Source organism: Dermacentor variabilis, chromosome 2 (genome assembly GCF_050947875.1).
Source record: "Dermacentor variabilis isolate Ectoservices chromosome 2, ASM5094787v1, whole genome shotgun sequence".
Lineage (NCBI taxonomy): Eukaryota > Metazoa > Arthropoda > Arachnida > Ixodida > Ixodidae > Dermacentor > Dermacentor variabilis.
Window position 1 is genome coordinate 210,260,137 of NC_134569.1, and position 26,876 is coordinate 210,287,012.

Genomic DNA, 26,876 nt, shown 5'->3' on the forward strand with positions numbered 1-26,876 from the left:
TCTGGAAATCTCCGACCTTCATCACAGTACCAAGCGACGTGGCCACTTGATCACTTTTCAGTGGGTGCCTAGTCATTGTGGTGCGATTGGCAATGAACTCACTGACAGTAGGGCAAGATCTGCATTCTCTTCCCCTGATAAAGTACTGATTGCCTACTCACGACCGGACACCAAATGAATGATCAAGGGACGCATGCAGCACCTCACACAGGCAGATAGAACCCATTTTGACAACATCAACAGACGCCTACATACGATCGACTCACATCGGAAATTTTGTTTGCCCTCGAAGATTACGTGGAGCAAAGCTTCACTGCTACGCTGGATTCGGCTGGGCGTTGCTTCCACCCGCCGCTACGCACACCTTATCAGCCAGTCGAACAGCCCTGATTGTGAACAATGTCAGACGCCTTAAACGCTGGAACACATATTGTGCGATTGCCAAGCATATATGCTGAAGTGAAGGACGTTAGATAATTCATTATCCAACCTTGGCAGGCGAACATTGTCGGAGGAAGCTATTCTCAGCCCGTTGCCTGACACTGCAACTCCAATGCAGACAACTAACGCGCTGTCGAATTTCCCTCATGACACAAAACTCGACGAGTGACTAGGAGGACCACCGTCTAATGCACAAAGCACTCAGCACTTCTTTTATCATCATTATCATTATCCATCGCAGTACTTTCATTCCGAATCCCGCTTCCCTAGTGCAGCGTCGAAGATTAGAGCGTACTAACTGAGGTCAACCTCTCTGTCTTTCCTATTAACTAATTCTATCTATCTATCTCAAGTGAAGTGGCCTAGGTCTCCAGGCTAAACGCACCTTTAGCTGCAATCCGCTGCCACCACCAGGCTAAATTAGAGCATTTAGAGAAGAAAAGAAATTTACGTTAGGCAAAACCGGATCCAAACAGTGCAGCCCATGATTCGGTTGACATGAGATGCATACTATTTTCCTTGGTTCGTCTTTTTTTGTTTTAGTTTGAGACCTCTTAACACGTTGCCTTGATTTTTGGCTCTTGGTGTAGAAAGCGCCCTCTCTCAGCCCGCTGCACTCGGGTGAACACGAGAGCGCGAGGACGGAAGAAGAAGTGCAAACGTTCCTCGCTCAGGCCGTTTGGCTCACCTCGTCCGTACTCTCCTGTCAAGAATCGTCGTTTCAATGTCGCTGACATTTTCATCGTCCGACCCCAAGGTATTCATTCCATGCCTTCGCTACACGTCAGAGCCTTTCTTTGTATTGCTATGTTATTATGTTGTGCTACAATGCAAGTGTGAGAGAATGCCTTTACCCCGAAGGAAACGTCGCAACGTCTTAGCTGTAGCCTGTAACTAACAAAAAAAATCGCCACTAAATTTAACGCGGCCGCAGTGCTTTGTAATTTTATTTCGATAGCCACTCCAAGCTATCACATATGGACACTCCAAGCGCAATTCTGCCGTCGACGTCGCCATCGCCGTGAGGTTCCCTATAAAGTCCAAGTGCGCTAAAATCATCGCCACGCGCCGCATGCTGTATATGCGTGTGAAAGTGTGCGAGGGTGAGCCGAATTCGCGAGGAAGGGCGGTCTGAAGCGCGTCCCTTCCTGTCGCGCGCGAGATGTGTTCTAGTTTACCTGTGCGCTCGTGACGCTGTGCTTGTTAATCTAGTTAAAACTTACATCGTCTTTTAAGTAATGGTAAAGACGTAGAAAGAAACAGACCCACCGAGACAAGGCTGTCGCTGTCTCTGTGTGTTTCTTTCTACGTCCTCGTTGAGTGGCGCTTACTTATTATATCGTTGTTAATTTAGTTAGCAAGCGAATGTTTGCAAGTTTGTACGGCCGATGAAAGTAGCATCCTTACTTCGTATAGCTATCTACTAATTTGCTATCGCAATCGATGCTTCACCTTGCGGGCGAATCCGGGACTTATTTTACTGAATTTCATTTTTGTTTTCACACCGGGGAAAAAGCCTTTATTTTCTGTTACGTTTCCATTTGGCGAGATTTCATCGATTTCTTGACAGGCTGTACACTGGTTTCCTTGCTATGTGCTCGTCACGCATGTACATGTCCTCCTACCACTGCTGCTTTCTGTGTTCGACAGGAAGCACTCAAGAACTCCGTACCATTAAGAAAATCAGCCGTGAAACGAGTGAGTTCATGGCCCGACGCTACCAAGGTATGGGAATCACATGCTGAAAACACGCTTAGTGCCACAACTCTTTGATGACCTTTGCCCGTTTTATGCAATACTAGATTGACATCCAGTAAACTAAGGGACCAGTCATAAGGTGTCAACAATTAGCTGATGCCTTACAGGCTAACCCATAAGAACGCAGGTCCCAGAATATTAAGGGCGTATCGTTCTACTGGACATAATGTGCCTTTGTTAATTTGATGTATTCTTGGGACAGTTAATTGATTGATCAATTTATTTATTTATTTATTTATTTATTTATTTATTTATTTTGTTTAAGGTTTCAGTGCAACACAGCGACAACGAGCAACGCTGTACTACAGTGCTCAAAATTTATTTTACCAACCAGAGGTTCTTTAGCGTGCAACAAAGCCACGGTGCATTGATGCTTTTAAGTTCTTTACTCCTCTAAATCAGTCCGATGGGTCTGCAATCGGTGTTCTTTACCCTATATTAAGCACATGAAGGCAACAGCCACCCCAGGTAGCACAAAAGAGATACGTAACGTTTTCGTAGCGTTTATCCAAGACGATAAAAACGGGTTAAAGAAGACACGAATGAGAGAACTTCGGCGGGAAAATGTCGTATACATCTGCTAATGTCCGGCTTAATTACTTTCTTGAGACGATCTAGAACAGGTCCGCAAGACGTATTCGAAAAGCTGGTCTAGAAATAGGATTGGGAAAGACACAAGTAATCCCTTTGCCAAAACTATTTGTAACCAATTTCTAAACGTTTTTAGGACGTTATCAAAAAGCTGGTCTAGAAGCGGTCTTGAAAGGTTTACGATCACCTGAAGCTAATTTTCGCGGGTGACGGGCGCGATCAGACATCGTTGTTCAAAACACCCGTTTAGTTTCGCCTCACGCGACTGGCCTATGCCGCGCAGACGTCGTCAGCCGCACCCGTCGGCACGGCCTAGGCCAATCGCGTGAGGTGAAACTGATCGGGCGTTTCGAACGATCTCCAATCGCGCCCCAGATGAGTAGAAGCGTCGGTGTTGACTGTAAGAGCCATGGCGCAGTGCCAAGCACTGTTCCCCGCATGGCCGGCGCATCCTCTACCAAGTCGCACGAAAATGAGCCTGTAAGGAATAATAAATCCTTCATACCGCCTTTAGTAAGCTACGATGCTTACAACCACAATGGGAATGACATCCTGCAAAGAACAAATGGCCACGTCTTGGCAGGTGGCCAGACCAAGCCCTTCATGCCAAGAGTGCATGAAATGAGAACATTGTGACAAAGCAAAAACACTTCATTAAAATGTAATGCTTATGCAAGGTTCGAACAAACTGTGTGAGAAATGCAAATAGAAGTAAAAGTAGATCAACAATGACAAAAGTCGCAGAAAGGATTCGTAATGAACTCCAAAGTGAACATTCACTAGCACATAAACAAAATTCCAAGTACACATACAAAAATGAACAGAAAAACCTGGAGTGTACTAAAGTGTCTAATTTATCATAGTAAAGTGCGCGTGCTATTAGATGGACTAGAGTTATGCAGAAGTGACATCGGAGCGAATGGAAGAAGTAGACTGAAAAATGCAAGAGTATGAATCGGATGGTAACTGCCTCCAAGCATTGTTACCAATCAGCTAGAAGCTTGGAAAGAGCACAAAAAGAAATACCACCGCATACCATCATAAAACAATCCTGTGACTGAAATAAAAAAAAATGGGAACAATGCAAAATTGGAAATATTGCCTTTAGGATATATCAAAGAAGGTAATGGCGAGAAAAAAATAACCATGCAACAAAAAAGCAATAAAGTGAAATTAGTACAGAATACTTAAACGGGGGATTCAGTGTAACAAGTGAACACTACTGTAGTACAGCGAACGATGAGACAGTAATGCTGCATCTTGCCACTCCAGAACGTGAGAAATGAATATGCAAGCCTCATATTAGAAACTTACATAAACATGGAAATAAACTGGAATGCACTGGAAGCTGCATTTGTGTAACAAAGGAAGCAATGGTCATAATAAATAGTGTTTTATCTAAAAAGCCCTCTACAAGAGGCAAAGTTGTACCTCTCTGGCAAAAACAAAGTTGCAACGAATAATTTGCAAACCAGCAAATAAATGAATTAGCACACTGACATGTCACACTTTGCGCACATCTCCAGTCTCCTAAAGTAAAAAAAAAGCACTCTGAATGAGAAAAACGTTTAACACATGTAGCCCCAGAGCAAATTCTTTGCCAGTTCACTCACACTTTCACATCCAAAAACATTTGCCACAAAGTCCAGGCACAGTTCCACTGATGTTTACCAATTCACCCCCACTTTCACGTCCAAAAATATTTGGCACACAGTCCAGGCAGAGCTTGATAGATAAACAGCTTGAGAGCACCCTACTAATTATTGTGCAGTCCCGCTGCTGGAAATAGAACTGCCGCACATGCTGGTAGTGGTTTCAATGTAGACACACTTGCTGCCCTGGACAGGTATGCTCAGATATCTGCACTGGTGCTCCATTTTGTCGAAGTAGACACGTTGATGCACTACGCTGGTAATTGAAATGTTTTGAATGCACAAGTATTGGCTTCACCAGAACGACTTGCCCACATACCACCACTGGCATATATATGCACTTGCTCTTCACTCAGTAGCATTGAACTTAGTGTTCCCTATGCGGGAGCCATGTGTAAAACCGGTGTCACACGACCACTCTCAATCGCAATCAAGCCCGATCCGGATCGAAATTATCGATGCGACTGGCTCACTCTCGTAGCTTGCGCAGAGGAGCCGATCACGACCGAGAAATTCCGTTTGTAACGGACTGGATAGCGGCTAAAAGAGCCCCGTGTGAAACCGGTATCAAATAATGCACAGACGTACGCTAGGAAAATGTGGTGCACGAGGACAAAGAACTGCGACATGCCCTGTTGTGCGAAGCGCGCGAACAGAACACATGTATATATATATATATATATATATATATATATAAAACTGCGAGAGTGCTTCGCGAACTCCATGCGCCCACATGGCACCCGCACGAACTCGGCAGGCCGCCGTAAAGCGCGAAGGGCGCACAGCGTACATTCCGACACATGCCCCAAACTGCAAACAATCGTACTACCTAAAGCATACAAGTTATTTTATACCAAGGGCATACTCGACTCACGTAAGCAGTACCCACAAGCGAGTTATGCAGCGTACATGCTGTATCCATTCGCCAAATAGTAAAATTGATAACAAGCACAAAGCTACAAGGGATTCAATACATTACTACCATTTGAGGCGTCAAATAAAATTGAATTTGGCCGTTTCATATATTGGACACAATATATGGACACATGTGGTACCCGGTAATACCATGAAATACCCATCACATGGGTAAAGGGGGCGAAAACACAATCGAGAACCTGAAGCGCAAACGATAAAAGCACGGTATTGTGCACGCAAAATTCTGTCAGTGCGCTGTAGCGCGAGGGAAGAAAATAGGGCGAGCACTTGACCTCACCTTTTGAGATACCGCACTAGTACTGAATCATTAAAAAAAAAAGCCTGTTTGAACCGGTTCCCTTGTCTGCAACACTCTTGCTATACGGGAGACTAAAATACCACGATGACGGCTCTATTGCGGAGATCGGCAAGGTGCGCACAGACAGAAATTTTGCCGCCTTCGCATTCTGCAAAATGCTTTCTTGTTAGGATCACGCATAGCGGCCGATCCCAACGCTAGGGACACACAGGCACGATTTCGTCCCTCTAACTTTCGTCCTTATACTGCCCTTAACGCCTTAATTACAGCGTCAGTGAAAAGGCGCCTCACGTAACATGACAATGAACTTGAAGAGCTGGTTAGTGCCCTCCACTCCGCGCCCTCCAATTGAAAACACTACTGATTTCCAAATTAAACTACACAAACAGATCGCACAACCCAAACTAATCACAGAACGTCGTTTTCTTGACGGTAAAACCCTGCATCACTTACATGACAAAGGGCAGCGGCAGCACATTCAGAACAGCCGCTATCATACCACAGCGCAATGCAAGTGCGATAACGCTATTATGCCCGGCTGAAACAGATCTCACAACCCAAACTAATCACAGAATGTCGTTTTCTTGACAGCAAAGCACTGCAACACTTACATGACAAAGGGCAGCGCCAGCACATTCAGAACAGTGGCAAACAGACCATAGTGCCATGCGAGTGCGATAACGCAACTATGCCCGGCTTCACGAATAACGTGGCCGCCTTGGTCACATAACAATTGAAAACACTACTGATTTCCAAATTAAAACCACACAAACATATCGCACAACCCAAACTGATCACAGAATATCGTTTTCTTGGCAGCAAAACACTGCAACACTTACATAGCAAAGGGCAGCGGCAGCAGATTCAGAACAGCCGGAAACACACCACAGCGCAATGCGAGTGCGGTGACGCGACGACACCAGGACGACGCGACTATGCCCGGCTCGCCCGGCTGCCCGGCATCACGAATCACGTGGCCACCTTGGTCACATGATTTGACGACGTTATCACCACCTTGCTCAAGGTTGGATCGCGTTGATGGTTTGTTGAATATTGTAGAAGCCGCTAAAGAGGCTGACGCGCCGTGGCGTGGCGGTGGCGCCTTGAGTCGTTTTCAAAACGTATTCACCCCTCGTTTTTAAGCTGCCTGGCTTCCAACGTTATCAAAACGTATTCACCCCTCGTTTTTAAGCTATCTTGTTTGGAACGTCTTTGATGCGTCGATTTTGGTCAAAAATCCGTTTCAGACGTTGAATCCCTTAATACCACGTTTTCAAGACTTTGTGTGCTACCTGGGACTCAGCCATCATTTCTGGTATGATGATGCTGCCTTCATCATTTCGACTTTTTGGGTTTGAGAGGAGATTATTCCCACGGTCACATTTCGCATGCGAAGTTCATCTGCGCGGGATTTTTTTTCTTTGTGTCCAAACGCAACCTGTGGCAACTTCAGGTCGACAGTGGTCTACCTTCTTTCAGCACGTAACACCGATATAAATAATGCAACGGTAGAATCCGAGTCAGCGGAGCTACTGGTATTACCCATTTTTAGTGGTGCAGGGAACCTTCCTCTTGTCTTCGAAAGTGCTTATAAACCCATCGCTCGCAGGCGTTCTCTGATGGGAAACCTAGACCGAGTTTCGCTGATCAATAGCATATTGGATCTTTGGGCATCGGCAGGGTTTAGCAGATTGTCGCCGAACTTGTTTCCGTGCATGCCTTTAACGTCGCTAGAGCAGTGGTTGGCGGGTAAGCGCATTCAGAGTGCGTAAATTTAAGGAATACTGCTGCTGGCCCTGCTTGGTGCCGTTGACGAATGTGTAGCGCACTACAGTCCAAGTACTCGTCCAGCATTGTATCTGACGGGGTCAGTTGTTCTGGTAACGGGCTGCATTTTCTTCCGAAAATGCAGCGCTCTTCGACGGTGGACCGCCAGATGGTGTCCTCTACCCAACACATGGACCCACGACGCCAACGTCCCCGCGTGCGGCTCGTGTACGGTGGTCACGACCAGCGCGTGTCCGAGTCACATTGGGCCATCGTGGTGGCCCTGGTGGCTTCCCTGAGCATCGTGGTCGCCTTCTTCGTGTTCGTCGCGCTCGCGTTTGTCACGCGCTCGAGTGAGGAGAACCATCGCCTCGAGCGCTGCGACACGCCCGCCTGTCGAGGCTTCGTGCAGCTCCTGGCTGCCAGCATGGACACCAGCATCGAACCGTGCGACAACTTCTACAGGTCAGTGGGCGAGCTCGTGATGATCGTGATGACCACTTTCGCTTCCCTGTCTAGTAAGAGCTCCTTGTGAGCTTGCGTTGATGTGCCAAGGTATGCGTAAACTTACACGCTGCTTTATAAAGCGGCGACAACTACTTGCAGAAGTCATTGTAGCGCGTGTAGACACAAAATTACGCAACTCCATGGACGCCAGTGGTGTCGGGTCTTCAAATATTTCTGTTTGTTCTATGTGGGCTACAATGGCTTCCTAGAGTATCCACCAGCATGTCCACACATGTTACGTTGTAAATAATTTTCGTAGGCAACTTATTTGTCGAGAAAACCAAACGAACGCAAGAGAAACTTATCTTAAAACGCCATTGTACCAAAGTTTCCGGTAAACGTTTGATGCTGCCTCAGTGGCATTTCCTTAGTGTGCAGTCGTGGAGGTAAGTTTTGTACCTCAGTCCTTCCGAAACTATTGGAAAGGCCCGCTGCCAGCACGAACTTGCTAAAGAAGTAGCAGCTTCGCCAGAAAGGCGAAACATTAAAGTGCGTGAAACCGCGTGGGACAAGCGTGTGACACGGCAAGAGATTTTTCGAAGAACTAGTGGACGCCTTGTCGGGCAAATAGCTCGTGACGCTCGTCCTTAAACTAACGATGTCCATCTCACGGCTCCAGGTACACAGATTAACCACTTCATTGATAAGAGACGCGATAATTGTCGGTTTGCCACAGCAGCTGTACCCGTTGTATCCCCTTCTTGCTTCACGTACGAGGAAATAGTCAACCATGCCGTGGTTACAGCCGCCCAAGCTGATTGGTTTGCAATTCCTCAGCGCGCTGTAACTTGTCATAGGCGGGTATAGGCATGTCCACCGTGATCAGGCATTCCCTTAGCATTAGGTAGGGCATGACGTAAGTCCTCTGGGATGCAGTAAAAGGCCAGTCTGTCCACCACTTGTCACAAGCGGCATATCCACACATACTGTATGCCGAGAAATTGGAACATGGCTATTCAATAATAGCTCGCGTTCCTGCCTTCGTGGTACAAAGTGATGCCTTGAACTTTCAGCCAGATGTGCGGCAAAAGACGGGCGCCATTCATTTGTGTTAACTGGTATCAGTGAGGAGCGATATTTACCGTGAGGTAGTAAAGTGTGACGTAACGTGTGAAGTAGTGAACCCAACTGTTTCTATTTCACGCTTTCTCCCGGCTCTTAAAACCTGAAATAGCATTTAGATGAACACATCAGCTGGCAACCTTCATTATCCATCCCCAAGCTAAAGCCTTCATTGTCTTTCTTGTCCAGTCGTTTAGCGCTGTCCCCAAATTGCCAGCAATATACCAATAAGCTCAACTTTCTACGCCTCCCACATTGAGCGCCGGTCGCCGCGCAGTGATTGAGTTGCAGCTTCGAAATAATAGAAAATATACATTGCAATAAACACAAGAACGTACTGCTGCAGCAACTCAACGCGTTTGTGGACTGGTTAGGACCAGCGGAGCAATTAGAGGCCCCTATAAATTCTTAACACGACCAAATGGGCTCTTTAATATAATCACATTCTCTCAAATTTAAATACATTATCTCAGACTTAAATGTACACAATTTCGATCTACTATGACAGAAGTCCGACACGGCTGTGGACGACACGAATGATGCTGACTGAAAGACGCAACAGCGCAGGCTTAGCCATTCACACCAGGAAAGTTTAGCCCGAGCCCCACTTGCGTATTGCTGGCAATCCGGCAGCGGAGTTCTGCGCGGCGCACTTCTTCATTACACGTTCCCCCCTCGCTGAAGACGGAACCACACAGGTAGCCTAAGGCGTCGCGAGGACGAAGGCCTAGTGATACGGCTTGAGGCGATCTGCGTACACAGTTTCGCGGCCTTGGCGATGCAGGTCCGTAGGGGGCGTCAGAGGTTGGATTACGTAGTTTAGCGGAGAAGTTTGCTGTAGGGCCCGGTAGAGTCCATGGTATCTGGAGACAAACTTGGAGGAGACACCCGCTGTCGAAGTAGGAGGCACCCACAACCAAACGAGAGCGTCAGGCGAAAACTGGTGGCGGGTGCGCCCGTCATGATGTCGAAATATCTGTAGCGCTTGTTCTTGCGTTGTAAAGGAGCATGATAGTTGTCGACATTCTTCTGCATGTCGGGAGGCATACCGGCGGATTTGGAAACAGGTGTACCCACTTACAAGTCGGGACAGTAAGGAAGGATAGTGTCAATGGGAGATTGTGGTTCTCTGCCATATAGTAGAAAGAAGGGAGAAAAGCCTGTCGTTTCCTGGGGTGCCGTACTGTAGGCGTACGTGACACACAGAAGGACGAGGTCCCAGTTGGTGCGGTTGGAGGCGACATACTTCGAAAGTATGTCGTCAAGTGTTCAGTTAAGGCGTTCTGTCAAGCCGTTTGTTTGCGGCTGATATGTGGTGGCACTGCGATGAATAACGCGGCATTCAGTGGGAAGTTCTTGAATGATATCGGCGAGAAAGACGCGCCCTCAGTCTCGCAGGAGTTCGCGGCGAGCGCCGTGATGTAGAACGAAGCGTTGAAGCAGGAAGGAGGCAACGCCACGAGACGTCGCGGCTGACACAGCGGCCGTCTCTGCATACCTTGTGAAGTGGTCTATAGGCACAATGATCCGGCGATTGCCGGCAGCTGTGTACAGCAGCGGCCCCTAAAGGTATATCCCAACCCAGTCGAAGGGTCGCGACGGGCATGGCAAAGGTTGCATTGGTCTAGAACGGCAAGGATCAGGTTTGCGGCGTTGACATTCTGTGCAAGGGCGACTGCACTTTTGCAGAAAGGTGTACATACCACGCGAATAAAACCGATGACGTAGTCTGGTGTAGGTCTTGGAAGATATCAGTGTGCGCGCACTGAGGACCGGCGTGGAAAGCAGCGCATACATCAGCACGGAGATGCCGGGGTATTACTAGCAGCCATTTACGGCCGTCGGAACGGTAGTTACGGCGATAGACGATTCCGTCGCGGATGGCGAAATGCGAAGCTTGTCGGCGTAGAGCTCGATATGGTGGGCGTGCAGGCGTATCAGAGAGGTAATCTGTCAAAGATAAAATCTGGGAGTCCTTGCGCTGCTCCGAAGCCATGTTGACAGAAGCTAATGAGGGAAGTAGGTAGTCTAGGACGGAGACACTGACAATGTCGGCGTGGTTAAGCGAGCGCGAAAGAGTATCGCCATCGGCGTGCTTATTGCCTGAGCAGCAGACAACCCGGATGTCCTACTCTTTACTCTTGGAGCCTCGGTGCCCACCGGGCTAGGCGGCCGCATTATTCTTTAAGGAACGACAACCAGCAAAGTGCATGGTGATCGGTAACGACATCGAAGGACCGACCGTACAAGTATGGACAAAATATTTTTATGACGTAATAATTCGCTTCAGCCGTCGTTAGAGTGCAGCTCACGTAAGCGACAACATATTCTTGGTAGCCGGGATTTCGCTGGATGAGCACAACGCCAAGACCAACACCACTAGCATCCGTATGGATTTCCGTGGGAACAGTTGGATCGAAATGGCGCAGTATCAGTCGTGCTCTGAGCAGGCGACGTAGCGTCGCAAAGGCATCATCGTAAGCAGGACACCACACGGGAAGATTGGGGTCTCCCGGAAGAAGCTGTCAGCGGTGCTAAAATCAAAGCGAAATTTCGAATGAAGCAGTGGAAGTATGAAGAGAAGCCAATGAAACTGCGCAAGTCTCCTAGAAACCTGGGCCTCGGGAATTTTTAACAGCACGTAGCATAGCCGCATCAAGGAGAAGGCCGTCCTTCGACACATCTCCGAGAATGGTCAGCTTGCATGCCCAAAGTAACATTTTTTCAAGTTTAGTTGGAGGCAAGCGTCACTGAGACAGCCTAAAACCTGCTCCAGTGGACGAAGTTGAGTAGGAAAATCTGGTGCAAACATTACTACATCATACAAATAACACAAGCACGCGTTCCTCTTGAGGCCTCGGAGAATGCTATCCATCACGCGCTGAAATGTAGCGGGCTCGTTGCAAAGGCCGAATGGCGTCACACGAAACTCGTATAATCTATCTCGTGTGAAGAAAACAGTTTTTGGCTTATCGTCTGCAGCCATAGGCACTTGAGTAGAGCGTAGATGGAGGGTGGAAATGAACTCTGCATCTTGCAATCAGACTAGGGCGTCGTCGATCCGCGGCATTGGATAAACGTCCTTCCAGGTTATTTTGTTTTGGCGACGGTAATCCATGAAAAAGCGGCTCTAGCCATCCTTCTTTTTAACTAAAACAACTGGCAATGCTCGTGGACTGTCGGGCGGTTCATCGACGCCACGCTTTAGCATTCACCTTGTTCATCAATGACGCGGTTTTCTGTCGACGATACACGGTATAGTCGCTGCCATAACGGTGAGTGAGCATCTGGGTCGATCCGGTGACATACAGTCGTCGTTGGGCTCTGAGAAGTGCTATGGCTGTCAAATGCAGGGCGAAATTTGTCGAGGGGACGGAGAAGGTAATGGCGTTTCCTGAGGTTTAGGGCATTGTCGATGACGTAAACGTATTCAGGCGATGTGGCAGTTACTGCCCTAAAGTATCGTGTGTGGACCTCTGACGATCCAACAAAAAGTTCCAACGTGGTAAGCGTGTCGTAAGGCTCCACAGTGCCGAGAGATTCGCCGCAAAGCAACGTAATCGGAAATGTTCAGTGGTTATATACTGGAAGCTGAGTCGCACCAGCTTGAAGGCTAAGCAGCGGGGTTGGGAGTGGTGAGAGATGGAGATCAACGAAAGCAGTGGGAGGTGTGAAGAATGCGGTAGAGTCGGAGGCAACGGAACAGTATACAGGTTTCAGAACGGATGTATGCGGAGGTATCCGGATGTCGTTAGTAAGGGACAACTTGGCGCAGCAAAGCGAAACGTCGTCAGATATTGCATTGCTTAGCGAAGAGAAGGCGACTTCTGCACGGGAGCAATCAATGACAGCTTGGTACGCGGGCGTCCGTTGGCGAGCGTTCTCGCGGGCCTCTTAGACGGTGACAGATTCGATGCATGCCATGGCCACAGCAGGTGATCTCGGTTGCAGGCGTTCGCCATGAGCGGCGCTCGTTGCCTTTCACGGAGAAGAGAAAAGGGAGTGGGCACGGACCTAGTTTTCTGGACCGCGCGGCAGGCATCTAGTAAGGGAGGCGTTGCTGCAGCGCCCCAAGCCGCGGACATGTGAGAAAATCCCAACCTAGAGTAACACCGTGGGAACAGTGGAGAAGAACGACGATCTCAATCACGTAGAGCCCTCGTCGAATTTCATATTTGGCGGCAAACGCATTCACCGGCTGGACGTGCAGTGCTGTGGCCGTGCGGAGTAATGGACAGAAGAAAGTCGTGACTTTTCGTATAGAGCTGCACAGTTTTTCGGCATACAGATATTGTGGCACCTATGACAATAAGGGCAAGAACAGAGTCACCTTCAACAGCGACATCAATAATGTTTGGCGGTGAAAGAACAGGGCTTGAGCTTGCCTCGGGAACTGCGGTGCTTAGTTTTCCGTGTCAGCGGTAGGGCGACGTCGACGCATTCGGGAGAGCGAGCGACGACGCGGAAATGGAGAAAGGCGGTAAAAAACTGGTGGAAGGCTTGGGCGGGGAAGTTGTAATTCCCGGCCTGGAGCGTAAGACAACGGATGGTCGTACGCAGCTGTGCGTGTGTCGTCACGTAGATGAAGTGGACGGTGGTGGCACAGACATGCAACCTGTCTGGGAAGACCACAGAAATAGCAGATGGGCCGGTTGTCCACTGTGCGCAAGGGATTAATTACTCGATGGAATGGAGGTCGTGGCGGCATGGAGGTAAAAACAGAGCTAGGAATCGGAGGCTGAGTCCGATATGTCGGAGGTCTTGGTCATGCGATGGCGTACGTGGACGGGGCGGTGACCTGAGGCGCCCGCTCCTGTGGAAGGACCTCGATTCTTGTATAACGTGTCGTAGGGTCAGACTAAGGGACGAACTTGACTCCAGTGGGTTGGGGATGAGGGAGAGCTGGCAAGCAACTTCTGCCAGCACGAAAGCCTTGATATGCGAGAGGAAGGTGGGATGTCGAAAAGGTGGGGTTAAGCCGGACAACTATTCCTGATGTGCAACAGGGCGGCGGGTGAAGAGGCGTTGTCGGCGAAGCTTGCCATAACTTTGGCACAGCTCAATAACTTCAGCACCTGAAACGCATCCACGTCGATACCCTTCAATATATGCTTGATTCTATTGCCCTCTGCCATTGACGTTTTAACCCGTTTACAGAGGTTGATGACATCTTCGATATAGCTGGTAAATGTCTCACTAGGTTGCTGAGAGTGCGACTGCAGACATAGTTCGGTACAAAGCTTTGGAACAGCCGGGCTGCCAAAGACCTCGGTGAACTTTGTCTGGAGCACAGTCCAGATTGGGATTTTGCTTTCGTGATTCCGAAACCATTGCGGCATCTGGAATCAAAAGATTAACAGCCCGCCCCGAAAGCAGTGAAGCACAAGTAATGTATGAGGTTGCGAAATGTGACAAATCCCAAGTAGGAAATGCTCCTAGTAGCACTATTGCATTGTCGCTTTTCCTAATTCATACAGCCGCAAGGTAAGTGTTCAGAAAGCGCCATTTCGTTTCATTTCAGTCATTGCTTGACACTGACAGCCAGAGAACGTTCGGCATGCGAACTGTTCCAGAAGCTAGGCCTGCTTTTCGTTGGGACAGGATACTTCCCTGCGCAGATGTTTGTTGCTCTAAAGCGTTTCCTGGTGATTCAGATTTTGAAATTTCAGGCTGACACTGCAGTCTTTTCGACTCCCGCCATATCATATCCGAAGTCTGCACCTTGAAGACTTCGGCCATCAGTCAACACCTCCTCGCACACCTGTGTGAACGTACAATTCTAGCTGATGATCATCGACAAGGAAATTAGTGCGAACCTACAGTAGGCTTCCTATAACGGCTCTGACTGCTATTAGCGCCTACGAATTGACCAGTACAAAATACATAGCGACAAATAAAACATCTAAGTAGTGACCAATGCATAGTAAAGAGTGTTAGGATTCGGACCGCTGACATCACTGTTGCAACCAATCACGAGTCTCTAGACGAAGCGTTGGGTCAGCAGCCTGGAGCTTGATCAGGAGCGCACAGGGGCCCAGGCAGAGACGAGGCCATGTAGCGATTGAGAAATCGTTGAATTAATAGTGGTTTCAACTTGACGAGCTTCTCAACGAAGAGCGAAAGCCAAGACTCAGAGCTTGTGCTGAAGGCTGCTTGCTGGCTTTTTGGTGAAGGGACCTTTTCACAGCTTCTGAGGAACGCCCTTATCGAGAAGAGGCCGGCGCTCGGTCGCCACCTGAGCGGCCGCCACCTGAGCGCTGACACTATGAGAGTGAATCGAGACTGCCATTGGGGATAGTTGGAATGTTGGATTCATGATTACTAAAAAAAATCGGTGCAAAGGCAATTTTCAGCGCTCGTGGCGCGCTTTTCCTTCTTAGCCCATTGTCTTTGCACTGAATGGTTCGTAATTGTGAGATTCACTCTGAGAGGGAGAAAATAAAAACGCGCACAAAAAACTCCAATGGCGCGATCGCTCAAAGTTGTGCACTCGTTGGGCTTCCGGTTTCCTTAACATCCGGACTGTCGTCGTTTTGGTCACATGACGCGAAGTGTTTGTTACAGAGGTCAGTAGAAAAACTCTCCATGGTTGGCTCGCGCAAAGAGTATCCATGAAGCCCCACCAGCGTTTTACCTGCTTGGAAAACGAGCACGTCTTCCTTATTTCCTGTGTGTGAACATAAGTCACAAGGCGCCTACGAACTGCCATAAGTTCATCATCATCATCATCATCATCATCATCCGCCTGTTTACGTGCGCTGCAGGGCAAAGGCCTCCCCCATACTTTGCCAACCACCCCGGTCATGTACTAATTGTGGCCATGTTGTCCCTGCAAACTTCTTAATCTCATCCGCCCACCTAACTTTCTGCCGCGCCCTGCTACACTTCCCTTCCCTTGGAATCCAGTCCGTAACTCTTCATGACCACCGGTTATCTTCCCTCCTCATTACATGTCCTGCCCATGCCCCTTTCTTTTTCTTGATTTCAACTAAGAGTTCATTAACTCGCGTTTGTTCCCTCACCCAATCTGCTCTTTTCTTATCCCTTAACGTTAAACCCATAATTCTTCTTTCCATAGCTCGTTGCGTCGTCCTCAATTTAAGTAGAATCCTTTCCATAAGCCTCCAGGTTTCTGCCCCGTAGGTGAGTACTGGTAAGACACAGCTATTATACACTTTTCTCTTGAGGGATAATGGCAACCTGCTGTTCATGATCTGAGAATGCCTGCCAAACGCACCCCAGCCCATTCTTATTCTTCTGATTATTTCAGTCTCATGATTCGGATCCGCAGTCACTACCTGTCCTAAGTAGATGCAGGCACGTACCCAAGGGGGGGCCAGGCCCTCCCCCCCCCCGAAGTTAATGCGCATACACCCCCCTCCCCGCCCAGGCCACCACTTTCCACACACATTACTAAAGCGCCGCGAAATCAATGTTGAAACTTGACAGCTATTCGGCGGTCAATATTTTGCTGCCTTTTTCACTCCTTTTGGCTGGCGGCAGTTATCGGCATCTTTTGGGGTATGGAGGCCAGTTTCCTCATCAATTCGGTGCCCGCGCGATTACCTCGAGGTGCGTTCAGTTGTCACCATCTTTCCGATGGTCACGCGCTTGGCTGTTGCTTGGTTAGTGCAACCTTCTTGGTTTAGACTGATCCAGGGACTAAGAAAAGGATTCGGTTCATGGTCAGCTGGTCTGTTGCACGTAGAATGAGTTGCGGCCAGAGAAAACGCCAATTGCATTCAACTTTTCCTTTTGCTTCTATATTTCCTCGAGTAACGGCTCGCCGCGACGCTGACAGATTCTCGGAACAATATACCCGCGATATGTGTTGGATAAGGTGTTGTTGGAAAATAATGCGAAACAGCGTCCATCACCAAACCCTGCAATAACCGTTAAATCCATAAGCAACATGAATGTCATCCGTTACGTCGTCTGGTTTTTGCCTAATTGTAGAGCACTTTTCGTGCGAAATCGCCAACCGGAAATACGAGCCGCAAAACGTTGAGAAATTAAGCGATCTACTAAGGAATCCATTGTCGGCAACCCAGGCAACAGCCAAACAGGAAGAAAAAGCGAAAGTTAAAGAATTTAACCGTTGTTTATAAAAATATGTATAGATCAATATCTTTATTTAAAGAGGAGATAGAAAAAACGCCGCCGGAAGTGGAGAACAATTGAGTCTGTTTTGAATGACGCTTCTACAGTTATCAGTCGAGCCACCTGACGTAACCACTTCTCTGCTGTGCTTATGTAAGTATCTTTCTAAGCTTCCGCGGTAGGCGTAGTACGTCTAGAATCGCAGCGTTTTGCACCCTACGAGGTTGTGCTGGACTGGCAGCCATCCATCGTTACGTAACTTCGCAAATGACAATACGAGTCGTTTGCGGCACTTGGTAGAGCATAAACGAAGGATCCAAAAGAACTGTGATGGTTCCGCACATATATATTTCTCTACAGTTCTTCCAGAGATAATTTTAAAAAAAACCTACTATAGTCGGATACAAATTAAGTCTGCACTGAAGCCCCGCCCACGCCCTCATAACCGCCAGCCACTGTTTCTCCGGGAGGCTGCAAATAATTCGTACTTCAAACTTTTTTCTGCTACCCAAATAAGGCGCTAACCAAAAAAATAAAATTATTAGCGCGTACTTTTATACGTTTTGCCTCTCCGATTATAGTGGAACGGCCAAACCCTAATTCTTTATTGAACTGAAATAACATGCTTGCTTTGCTGCAACTATTGTCAAGTTTCACTTTAGTTGGCAGTGAAGTTTCATGAGTAAAATGGACTCAGCAATGAAATGAACGGCACCGCAGATTTTGAAGAGTGAAATGTTCAGATTCCATACACTTTGTCCATGTCTGTTGCACATCTCATTGCTGCCGCCGATGAAAAGACTCTTCAAGAACAGCAGACGGTCCGGAGGTATCAAGTATGACGCCATTTTGAAAAGGCCGCAAGACTACAATTTTGTTTGCTTCTGTGATTGGCTGGCGAAGTAAAACAACTCCGCGCGGTTTGTGTGCCTTGGTTGCCAAATGCTGTTTTTTTTAAGTTGTATTCCACGAAGTAATCTTTATTTTACATTTTGCTCCTTTACTTGTCCTTGGCAGTGTTCTTCCTGCGCAAGTCCATTTGACGAAGTTTCTTGTTTGCCAAGTAAAGGAGAGGTGTATCGCACAGGGCGTACCTGTAAAATACACCTTATTTCATTTCTCTTTTATGGGCTTACGCGTTTTTATGACGAATGGTGGACGTTATCCACATTTGTACTAGTAAAGCGCAGCCCACCCCCCTCATTTGCATAGAAGTTACCTTGAATTGCCCCCCCCCCCCCCCGAAGAAAAGATCCTGCGTACGTGCCCGAGTAGACGTATTGCCTTACCACTTCCAGTGCCTCGCTACCTATCGTAAACTGCTGTTCTCTGCCGAGACTGTTAAGCATTACTTCAGTTTTCTGCAGATTAATTTTTAGACCCACCCTCCTACTTTGCCTCTCCAGCTCAGTGAGCATGCACTGCTGTTGGTCCCTGAGTTACTAAGCAAGACGATATCATCAGCGAATCGCAAGTTACTAAGGTATTCTCCATTAACTCTTATCCGCAATTCATCCCAATCCAGGTCTCTGAATACCTCCTGTAAACACGCTGTGAATAGCATTGGAGAGATCGTATCTCCCTGCCTGACACCTTTCTTTATTGGGATTTTCTTGCTTTCTTTATGGAGGACTACGGTGGCTGTGGATCCGCTATAGATATCTTTCAGTATTTTTACATACGGCTCGTCTACACCCTGATTCCGTAATGCCTCCATGACTGCTGAGGTTTCGACTGAATCAAACGCTTTCTCGTAATCAATGAAAGCTATATATAAGGGTTGGTTATGTTCCGCACATTTCTCTATCACTTGCTCGATAGTGTGAATATGGTCTACAGTTGAGTAGCGTTTACGGAATCCTGCCAGTTCCTTTGGTTGACAGAAGTCTTAAGGTGTTCCTGATTCTATTTGCAATTAGCTTAGTAAATACTTTGTAGGCAACGGACAGTAAGCTGATCGGTCTGTAATTTTTCAAGTCTTTGGTGTCCCCTTTCCTATGATTTAGGATTATGTTAGCGTTCTTCCAAGATTCCGGTACGCTTGAAGTCATGAGGCATTGCGTATACAAGGTGGCCAGTTCTTCTAGAACAATCTGCCCACCATCCTTCAACAAATCTGCTGTTACCTGATCCTCCCCAGCTGCCTTCCCCCTTTGCATAGCTGCCAAGGCTTTCTTTACTTCTTCCGGCGTTACTTGTGGGATTATCGTCGTGGGTGCCACTGGTACTGTATAAATCTCTATAGAACTCCTCAGCCACTTGAACGATCTCATCCATATTAGTAATGATATTGCTGGCTTTGTCCCTTAGCGCATACACCTCATTCTTGCCTATTCCTAGTTTCTTCTTCACTACTTTTAGGCTTCCTCCGTTCCTGAGAGCATGTTCAATTCTGTCCATATTATACATCCTTATGTCAGCTGTCTTACGCTTGTTGATTGTCTTACGCTTGTCTTACGATTGTCTTACGCTTGTATTACGCTAAGTTGCTAGGCACCAAATGACAGATTCAGTCATGAAAAACAATTGGTATCACCGACACCAACAGGGCGCCAACACCGCTTGCAAAGCCATTCGGAGATTCACCGTACGTTATACGGCACTGTACTTCAAGTCTCTCACCCGATCCGTCTTCGACTCCGCTTGACTCGATACTCAGATCAGCAAGTTACAGCAGCGGACGACGTCCTGCGGCCTGAAAGAGAAGGCCAACCACGCGATCCAGTCTTCCTCCAGATCACCCAGCCCGTCCATCTGCGACGTCACGCGACACCTGAATGAATCGACTGACTTGGTACACAAACGCGGACTGGTCGTACAAATATCCCGAGAGCAGTTACAGGTTTGTGAGGAAGTGTGCCATGGCTGGAAACAACGTTTTCACCTGGCAGACAGAAGGCTCAACAAAAAACAAGGAGTGACAAGTGAATACTACAAAGAAACGAAGAAACGGCTTCCGAAGAACGTAAGGTAGCCCCGATTGCGAAATGATATAGAGGCCACGCTGGACGTGGACACCCAAGAAGCCAGTTCATCAACCGCCCACCTACGCCTAGTATTCCACGAGGAAAAAGTAGTGGCCGTGCAAAGTGACTGTATCAAACCACGAAGACTATCCGACGCGTGCAGGCTGATATCCAGGGACGTCCATGGCATCGGGAAGAGTTTCTTCAATTGCTTTGGTGTGGCGGAAGAAGCAATATTTCCTGCTCGTACGCTGTAGTCACCACAGCAGGCTGATGCCGTCACCAAACTAATAGAGCTCGAGGATATTTTCGTTGCGGAGGACATAAGCGTGCCATATTTCACGTGGAAGATTGCCCATATCGCTAGTGTTTAGAAGGGACAGATATAATTGCTCGCTGATTCCTGGTATACTCGCGAATGACCAGCAGGTCCAGCGACCCGTAAAGCAGCTATAGCGCTGTTGACGACTATACCGCTGCTTTACGGGGGAAGTATATATGCGCGATGCGGTGGTGTGGTGAAGGGGGTATGCTGAAAACTGCAGTGAAAGAAGTCGTGGAGGAGGCGACAATGCGAGGGTCCGTGCGGCGGTGGCGCTTTCGGGCCGAGGAATAAAGTGCACCCTGCAGAGGCCCATTCTCTTTTGTTTCCAGCTGAGGGGAATTACAATTTATTATCAAAGTTATGGTTTTGCATTTTGTATGCCATATACGCTTCTTCAAGAGCCGGTTTAAAGCCTGTGTTGAGTTCTTAAAAATCGTCGTCTCCATTTGTCGCTGTGTAAATTAATGTCGCGTTACAGCAACACAAAAAGCTCACTTTTTCATAAGGGCGAGCAAACCCGGCTAATATCGAGACATCTTAGCTGTTGCTGAACAACAGCATCCAAAATAAAACACACTTAGCACAAGTTCGCCGTAAAAGACTTAAAAGAAGATTGAAAACGAACTGCTACTATTGCAATTTTTCTGCTCTTTACAAATTTGTGTATCAAACTTATTACGCAGGTTCGTGTGTGGGAATTGGAAGAGCAGTCGCTCGGTGTACCAGGAGCATTTGTCCAAGTTCTTCGAAGAACTCGCCACTGCACTGAGGGATACCCGAGGTCTTGACAACGAGAAGACAGTGTCGGGAAAGGCGGCCAGACTCTATGCTGGCTGCGAGTCAGTGCTTCTGGGAGGAAATGACGACATAGACGGCTTCCGAGAAGTCCTAAGCGAAGCCCAACTCGCTTGGCCAAAGCTCGAAGGTGCAGCGGATGTTCTGACGACAACATTCCGGATCAGAAAATATTTCGACATTGCCTCGTTACTCAAAATCACTAAGCTCGCGAAAAGTGCGCCCGACAGCTCGACAGAATCGAAGTTCCTCCTTGAACCGGGCGATGTCCTAAGATCAAAAAGTAACACGCATAGGCTATCTTGCAATAACAAATTCTACAACTCATCTACGATGTGGACAAACGCCTCTACAAGCTACGAATTCTTCGACCTAGTACTCAGCATTGTAGCGGGTCCGAACAGCAGCCACGAATTTTTTATCTTGCACGAAAGCTTCGTCAGCATAGGCAAAGATTTCCGGAAGGCCATTCATCCAATAACGAATAGAACGGTGTTAGCGAGTCCCTCGACAGACACTGCGAGCCTTTCGATGTTCACGTCACATTTCAACAAAACGCGTTGGAGCGACTTCTTTTCAAAGAACTTCAACACTGACGACGCGCACATCGTCGTAAACGTAACTGACGTTGACTACTTGACTGCGTTCAGCGACCTCGCCAACAAGTGGAACGAGAGCGTTATGGTGTGGTGCACGAGTTGGCTAGCTGTCGCAGAGATGGCGCCCTTCATGAGCAAGGATATCGCTCTTCACAGGTTCATCACCGAGGCCACAGGCGAAGCTGCACCGAGGCATTGCCTCGAACTGACAGAAAGACTCCTGGGAGCAGCCACCTTTAGCGCCTATGCAAACAAGGCGTTTACCAAGGATGTGGTCGAAGAAATACGCGCCTCAACCCTCGCTCTGCTGGCACCGATCCAGGCGAAGATGCTCAAGAGCACCTGGCTCATTTCTCCCAGCATTTACGACATCGTCAATGCCACCGATTTCTTCTCAATACTCATCCAGTCTAGAGCGTATCAACAAGAGTTGGACGCGAGTCTAACACGAAACAATACGGAGTCCATTGCCCGTAACTGGGTGAACGCGGTTCACCTGCGCAATGAGCTGTTGGACAAAGCTGCCACTTTCTCCCGGACAACACACCTGGAAGACGTTCACACAGAGCCTTCATATACATTCTTCAACGCTGGGAGTAGTACCGTCCGGCTGCCGCTCTATGCGTCGATGCTGCCGATGTACGACCGCGGTCTCACGAGAGGCATCAGGTTCGGGACACTGGGTGTTTTGTTTGCTCAGGCAACCTTCCGAGGCCTGCTAGCACGAGTGAGCCAGGGCAACGCCAGCCACCCCGACGACCATTTGCGCTGCTTCTCGGGTCCTTCGGGAAACGGGTCCTATTGTGTGGACTACGACAGAGCCGTCCCTCTGGAGATGCTGGAGGAGCTCGTGGAACAAGTGTTACCAATTTCCGGCCGCAACGAGCTTGACCTTGATCCACGACTAGAAGAAATGCAAGCGTTATTCGTGTCCATGTGCTACCTGCTTTGCAGTCCCGAAGACGGCAGAGACGCCAGTGCCAAGTCCAAGCGAGCCTGCAACGAGGCAGTGAGGCACTCTCGTCTCTTTTCCAAGGCGTTCAACTGCTCCTTGGGTACGAATATGAACCCCCCGGACAAATGCGAATTTTTTTGACGTGGTTCTGTGTAGCAGAATACACACTTCGTTTCTTTCAGTTTCCTGCTTTGGATGAAACACACTTGTCTGCGAACGTTTCCATTGTGAAGGTATTTTCTTTTATTTATAACAACTACCACTAAAGCGCATGCATTTCTTCCTCGTACGCGAAAAAAATAACCGTGTGTCGGAAGGCTCTCCGCTCGCCGTATCCGTGTAAAAGGTTACTACTGCGCCGATATCCACAGCGCCTCGGCGTTCTTGAACTATCTCTTCTGCTCACCGATAGAAGTGATCGTCGCTGTGATCGTCGCTCGTGCATGCGCAGCATGTTACACTCATTGCACCGTTGGGGATGCTCGCGTGGCCTTTATTACCTGTACTTGTTTTTATCAAATGCATATATTCTTAAACTTAAGCGTTTGTGTTACAGCGTTCTACAGCTGCCTTACAGATGTATGCTGTACTCGCAGGAGAGAGCGCACATGTGCCTAACGTTATCACATGCTCATTACAAGCCTTCCCTCCAGATTCCATGCTAAAGGAATAATTATTCCTTGCTGCACGTTGGCAAAGCCCAGCCTTGTCAGACATGAAGGCACCGTGCAAGGCAGTGATCGAGGACGTAACAATTTCTTTAAAGCATATCACATAAACGCCATTGGTCGCGCTCACGCGCAGCCTCCATAGTAAATGTCCGAATAAAATTTCGTTCACACCGCCCTGATCTACGCCAGAGCAAAGGCTATGGCGCTGAGGGAGAAATTAGGGTCCAAGAATATGGGGAGGTGGTGGTTCTACGGGCGAAGTCGCTTTGCTATGAATTTTTGTTATTGCATCAAGTTGCATACATCTATATTCGCGACGTACCACTGACGCCTTCATTCGCAACTGCAAAAAAAACTTCTGCTGCTATTACTGCTTCAATCGACGGTTGTCCAGTAACTGCACTTGTAGATACGGGAGCTGACTACTCGGTTATGAGTGCCTCACTGGCGACTCGGCTACGCAAGGTGCTGACAGCGTGGGACGGCCCACATCTGATTACGGCCGGAGGACACCTCGTGTCACCCATTGGACGATGCACCGCCAGACTTGCAATTTCTACTTCGACTTTCGTAGCGTCTTTCCTTGTGCTGCCCAAGTGTTCTCGGCTAGTTATACTGGGCATGGATTTTCTCCAGGAATATGGGGCGATCATTAACCTTCGTGACTTGTTCGTGACTTTTTCTAACTATGTTTCTTCGGATTCGAATGTGGCGGATGAACATCACCGCGCGGCTTTACGCGTGGTCGATGACTGCGTGACGTTACCGCCTCGAAGTAGCATCTTCGTCCTCGTTGAATGCCCTCAAGAACAACTAGGAATAGGCATCGCCGAAGGTAACCTCACCATATTGCTGGATCGCGAAGTCGGCGTCGCACGAGGTCTCGTAGAGCTCCAACATAGGCAAACCACGATTCTAGTTACGAACTTCAGTGGCGAGTACAAACACTTTGCGAGGCATACCACCATGGCCTACTTTGAAACGGTGGCCGAGTCCAACGCCTGTGCTTCGGTAACGACAATCTCGATTCCGGAACCCCGCGATGTGGACTTGACCAGTCGCATCAACGTCAACCCACAGCTCGACCAAGACGAGAAGAAGAGGCTCCTTACTCTGCTATCGTCATTTAGCGACTGTTTCGCCACCACGTCGAAGGTCAAACAGACTTCTTTAATCAAACACAGAATCATCACTGAACCGACCGTCCAACCTGTTCGCCAACACGCTTATCGCGTGTCGCAAAGAGAACAGGATGCTATTCGTCATCAAGTGAAACAAATGCTCGACGATGATGTCATTCAACCATCGACAAGTCCTTGGGCTTCACCTGTTGTATTAGTTAAAAAGAAAGACGGTTCACTAAGATTCTGTGTCGATTATCGCAAACTGAACAAGGTCACGAAAAAAGACGTTTACCCACTTCCTCGAATTGACGACTCCTTGGATCGCCTGCGACATGCCCGTTACTTTTCTTCAATGGATCTACGTAGTGGGTACTGGCAAATTGAAGTTGACGAACGGGACCAGGAAAAAACGGCGTTTATAACACCCGACGGTCTCTATCAATTTAAGGTCCTCCCTTTTGGATTGTGTTCCGCTCCGGCCACATTTCAACGCATGATGGACACAGTTTTATCTGACCTCAAGTGGAACTCGTGTTTAGTCTACTTAGACGATGTAGTTGTTTTTTCCACCACGTTTGAACAACACATCCAGCGGCTTGAGGCGGTTCTTCAAGCTATCCGCACCGCCGGCCTCTCCCTGAAGCCCGAAAAATGTCACTTTGGCTACGAGGAGCTCAAATTTCTAGGTCATATTGTCAGCAGCACCGGTGTGCGCCCTGACCCTGACAAAGCCCTGGCAGTTGCTCTGTTCCCGATACCGAAGACAAAACACGATGTCCGCCGATTTTTAGGGCTTTGCGCGTATTACCGCCGTTTTGTACCCAATTTTTGTGAAATTACCGAACCTTTGCAACGACTCATCAAGAACGACGTCACATTTGTTTGGGGCCCAGCACAATCCGACGCCTTCCACGACCTTCAGCGACGTCTACAGACACCACCGATCCTTGGTCACTTTGACACCGAGGCTGACACAGAAGTGCATACTGATGCTAGTAACGTTGGTATCGGAGCGACACTCGTTCAGTTTCAAGCTGGTGTTGAGCGCGTTATTGCGTATGCCAGCCGAACCTTGTCCGCTGCTGAAAAAAACTACTCAGCAACTGAAAAAGAATGTCTGGCAGTCATATGGGCTATCCAGAAGTTCCGCCCATACCTGTACGGACGCCCCTTCCGTGTCGTCAGCGACCACCACTCTCTCTGCTGGCTGGCGAATCTCAAAGATCCTTCAGGCCGTCTCGCAAGATGGAGCCTTCGGTTACAGGAATTTGATGTGACCATCGTCTATAAGTCTGGCCAGAAACACACTGACGCCGACTGTCTCTCCCGCGCCCCCGTCGAACCCGCACCACTAGATACTGACGACGATTCTGGTTTTCTTTGCACTCTTCCGTCTTTAAACCTTGCTCAACAGCAACGCCAAGATTCCGAGCTCCAGCCCTTGATTGAATACCTTGAAGGACGCCGCCCACAACCCCCACGGCTGTTCGCGCGCCACTTGTCCTCTTTCTGCCTACGTGGCGACATCCTATACAAGCGGAACTTTCACCCTACGGCAGCCGTTTTCCTGCTCGTTGTTCCCGCTACTCTCCGCGACGACGTTCTACGTGCATGCCATGACGAACCAACGTCCGGGCATCTTGGTTTCACGCGTACTCTCGCGAGGATCAAGCAGAAGTACTATTGGCGAAAACTCACAAAAACCGTGAAGCAGTACGTTAGAAGTTGTCGAGATTGCCAGCGCCGCAAAGTTCCACCACTAAAACCAGCCGGTCTGCTTCAGCCTGTCCGACCTCCTTGCTCACCTTTTGAACAAGTCGGGATGGATTTACTTGGCCCATTTCCCAAGTCTTCGGCTGATAACCGCTGGATCGTCGTCGCCACCGATTACCTCACTCGATACTGCGAAACACAAGCCGTTCAGCGAGCTACTGCTTCAGATGTTGCTAACTTCTTTATCAAAAATATCGTCCTTCGACATGGTGCTCCCGCTGTCGTCATCACAGACCGTGGTACGGCCTTCACTGCCCAGTTGGTCCGAGACATTCTGCAGCTGAGCGGAACAACGCACCGTACGGCAACTGCGTATCACCCGCAGACTAACGGTTTAACAGAGCGTCTCAACAAAACGATTGCGGATATGCTTTCCATGTATGTTGCCACGGATCATAAAAATTGGGACGAACTGCTCCCGTATGTGACATTCGCGTACAACACTGCCTTACAAGAAACCACGGGGTTTCCTCCTTTTCGTCTGGTCTACGGACGCGACGTCACCACTATGCTCGACGTGATGCTCCTACCAACTTCGTCTCAACCTACCACAACC

General features: G+C 48.4%; 1 protein-coding gene across 1 annotated transcript; it reads left to right on the forward strand.

Annotated features, from left to right (window-relative positions):
- The first annotated feature begins 1,130 nt into the window (after positions 1-1,130).
- Positions 1,131-23,270, forward strand: LOC142571170 (neprilysin-1-like). The gene is made up of 4 exons (XM_075679444.1): positions 1,131-1,198; positions 2,092-2,166; positions 7,589-7,908; positions 21,087-23,270. Exons 1-4 carry the CDS (start codon positions 1,166-1,168, stop codon positions 22,891-22,893), a joined length of 2,235 nt encoding a protein of 744 aa, XP_075535559.1. The 5' UTR covers positions 1,131-1,165; the 3' UTR covers positions 22,894-23,270.
- The last annotated feature ends 3,606 nt before the right edge of the window (positions 23,271-26,876 follow it).

Bases quoted from the DNA above. Each gene is read 5' to 3' on its own strand.
- LOC142571170 (XM_075679444.1), top strand. From the start codon at position 1,166: ATGTCGCTGACATTTTCATCGTCCGACCCCAAG. The intron at 2,167-7,588 runs GTATGGGAATCA...CCGAAAATGCAG, and splicing joins CATGGCCCGACGCTACCAAG to CGCTCTTCGACGGTGGACCG. The intron at 7,909-21,086 runs GTCAGTGGGCGA...CTTATTACGCAG, and splicing joins CCGTGCGACAACTTCTACAG to GTTCGTGTGTGGGAATTGGA.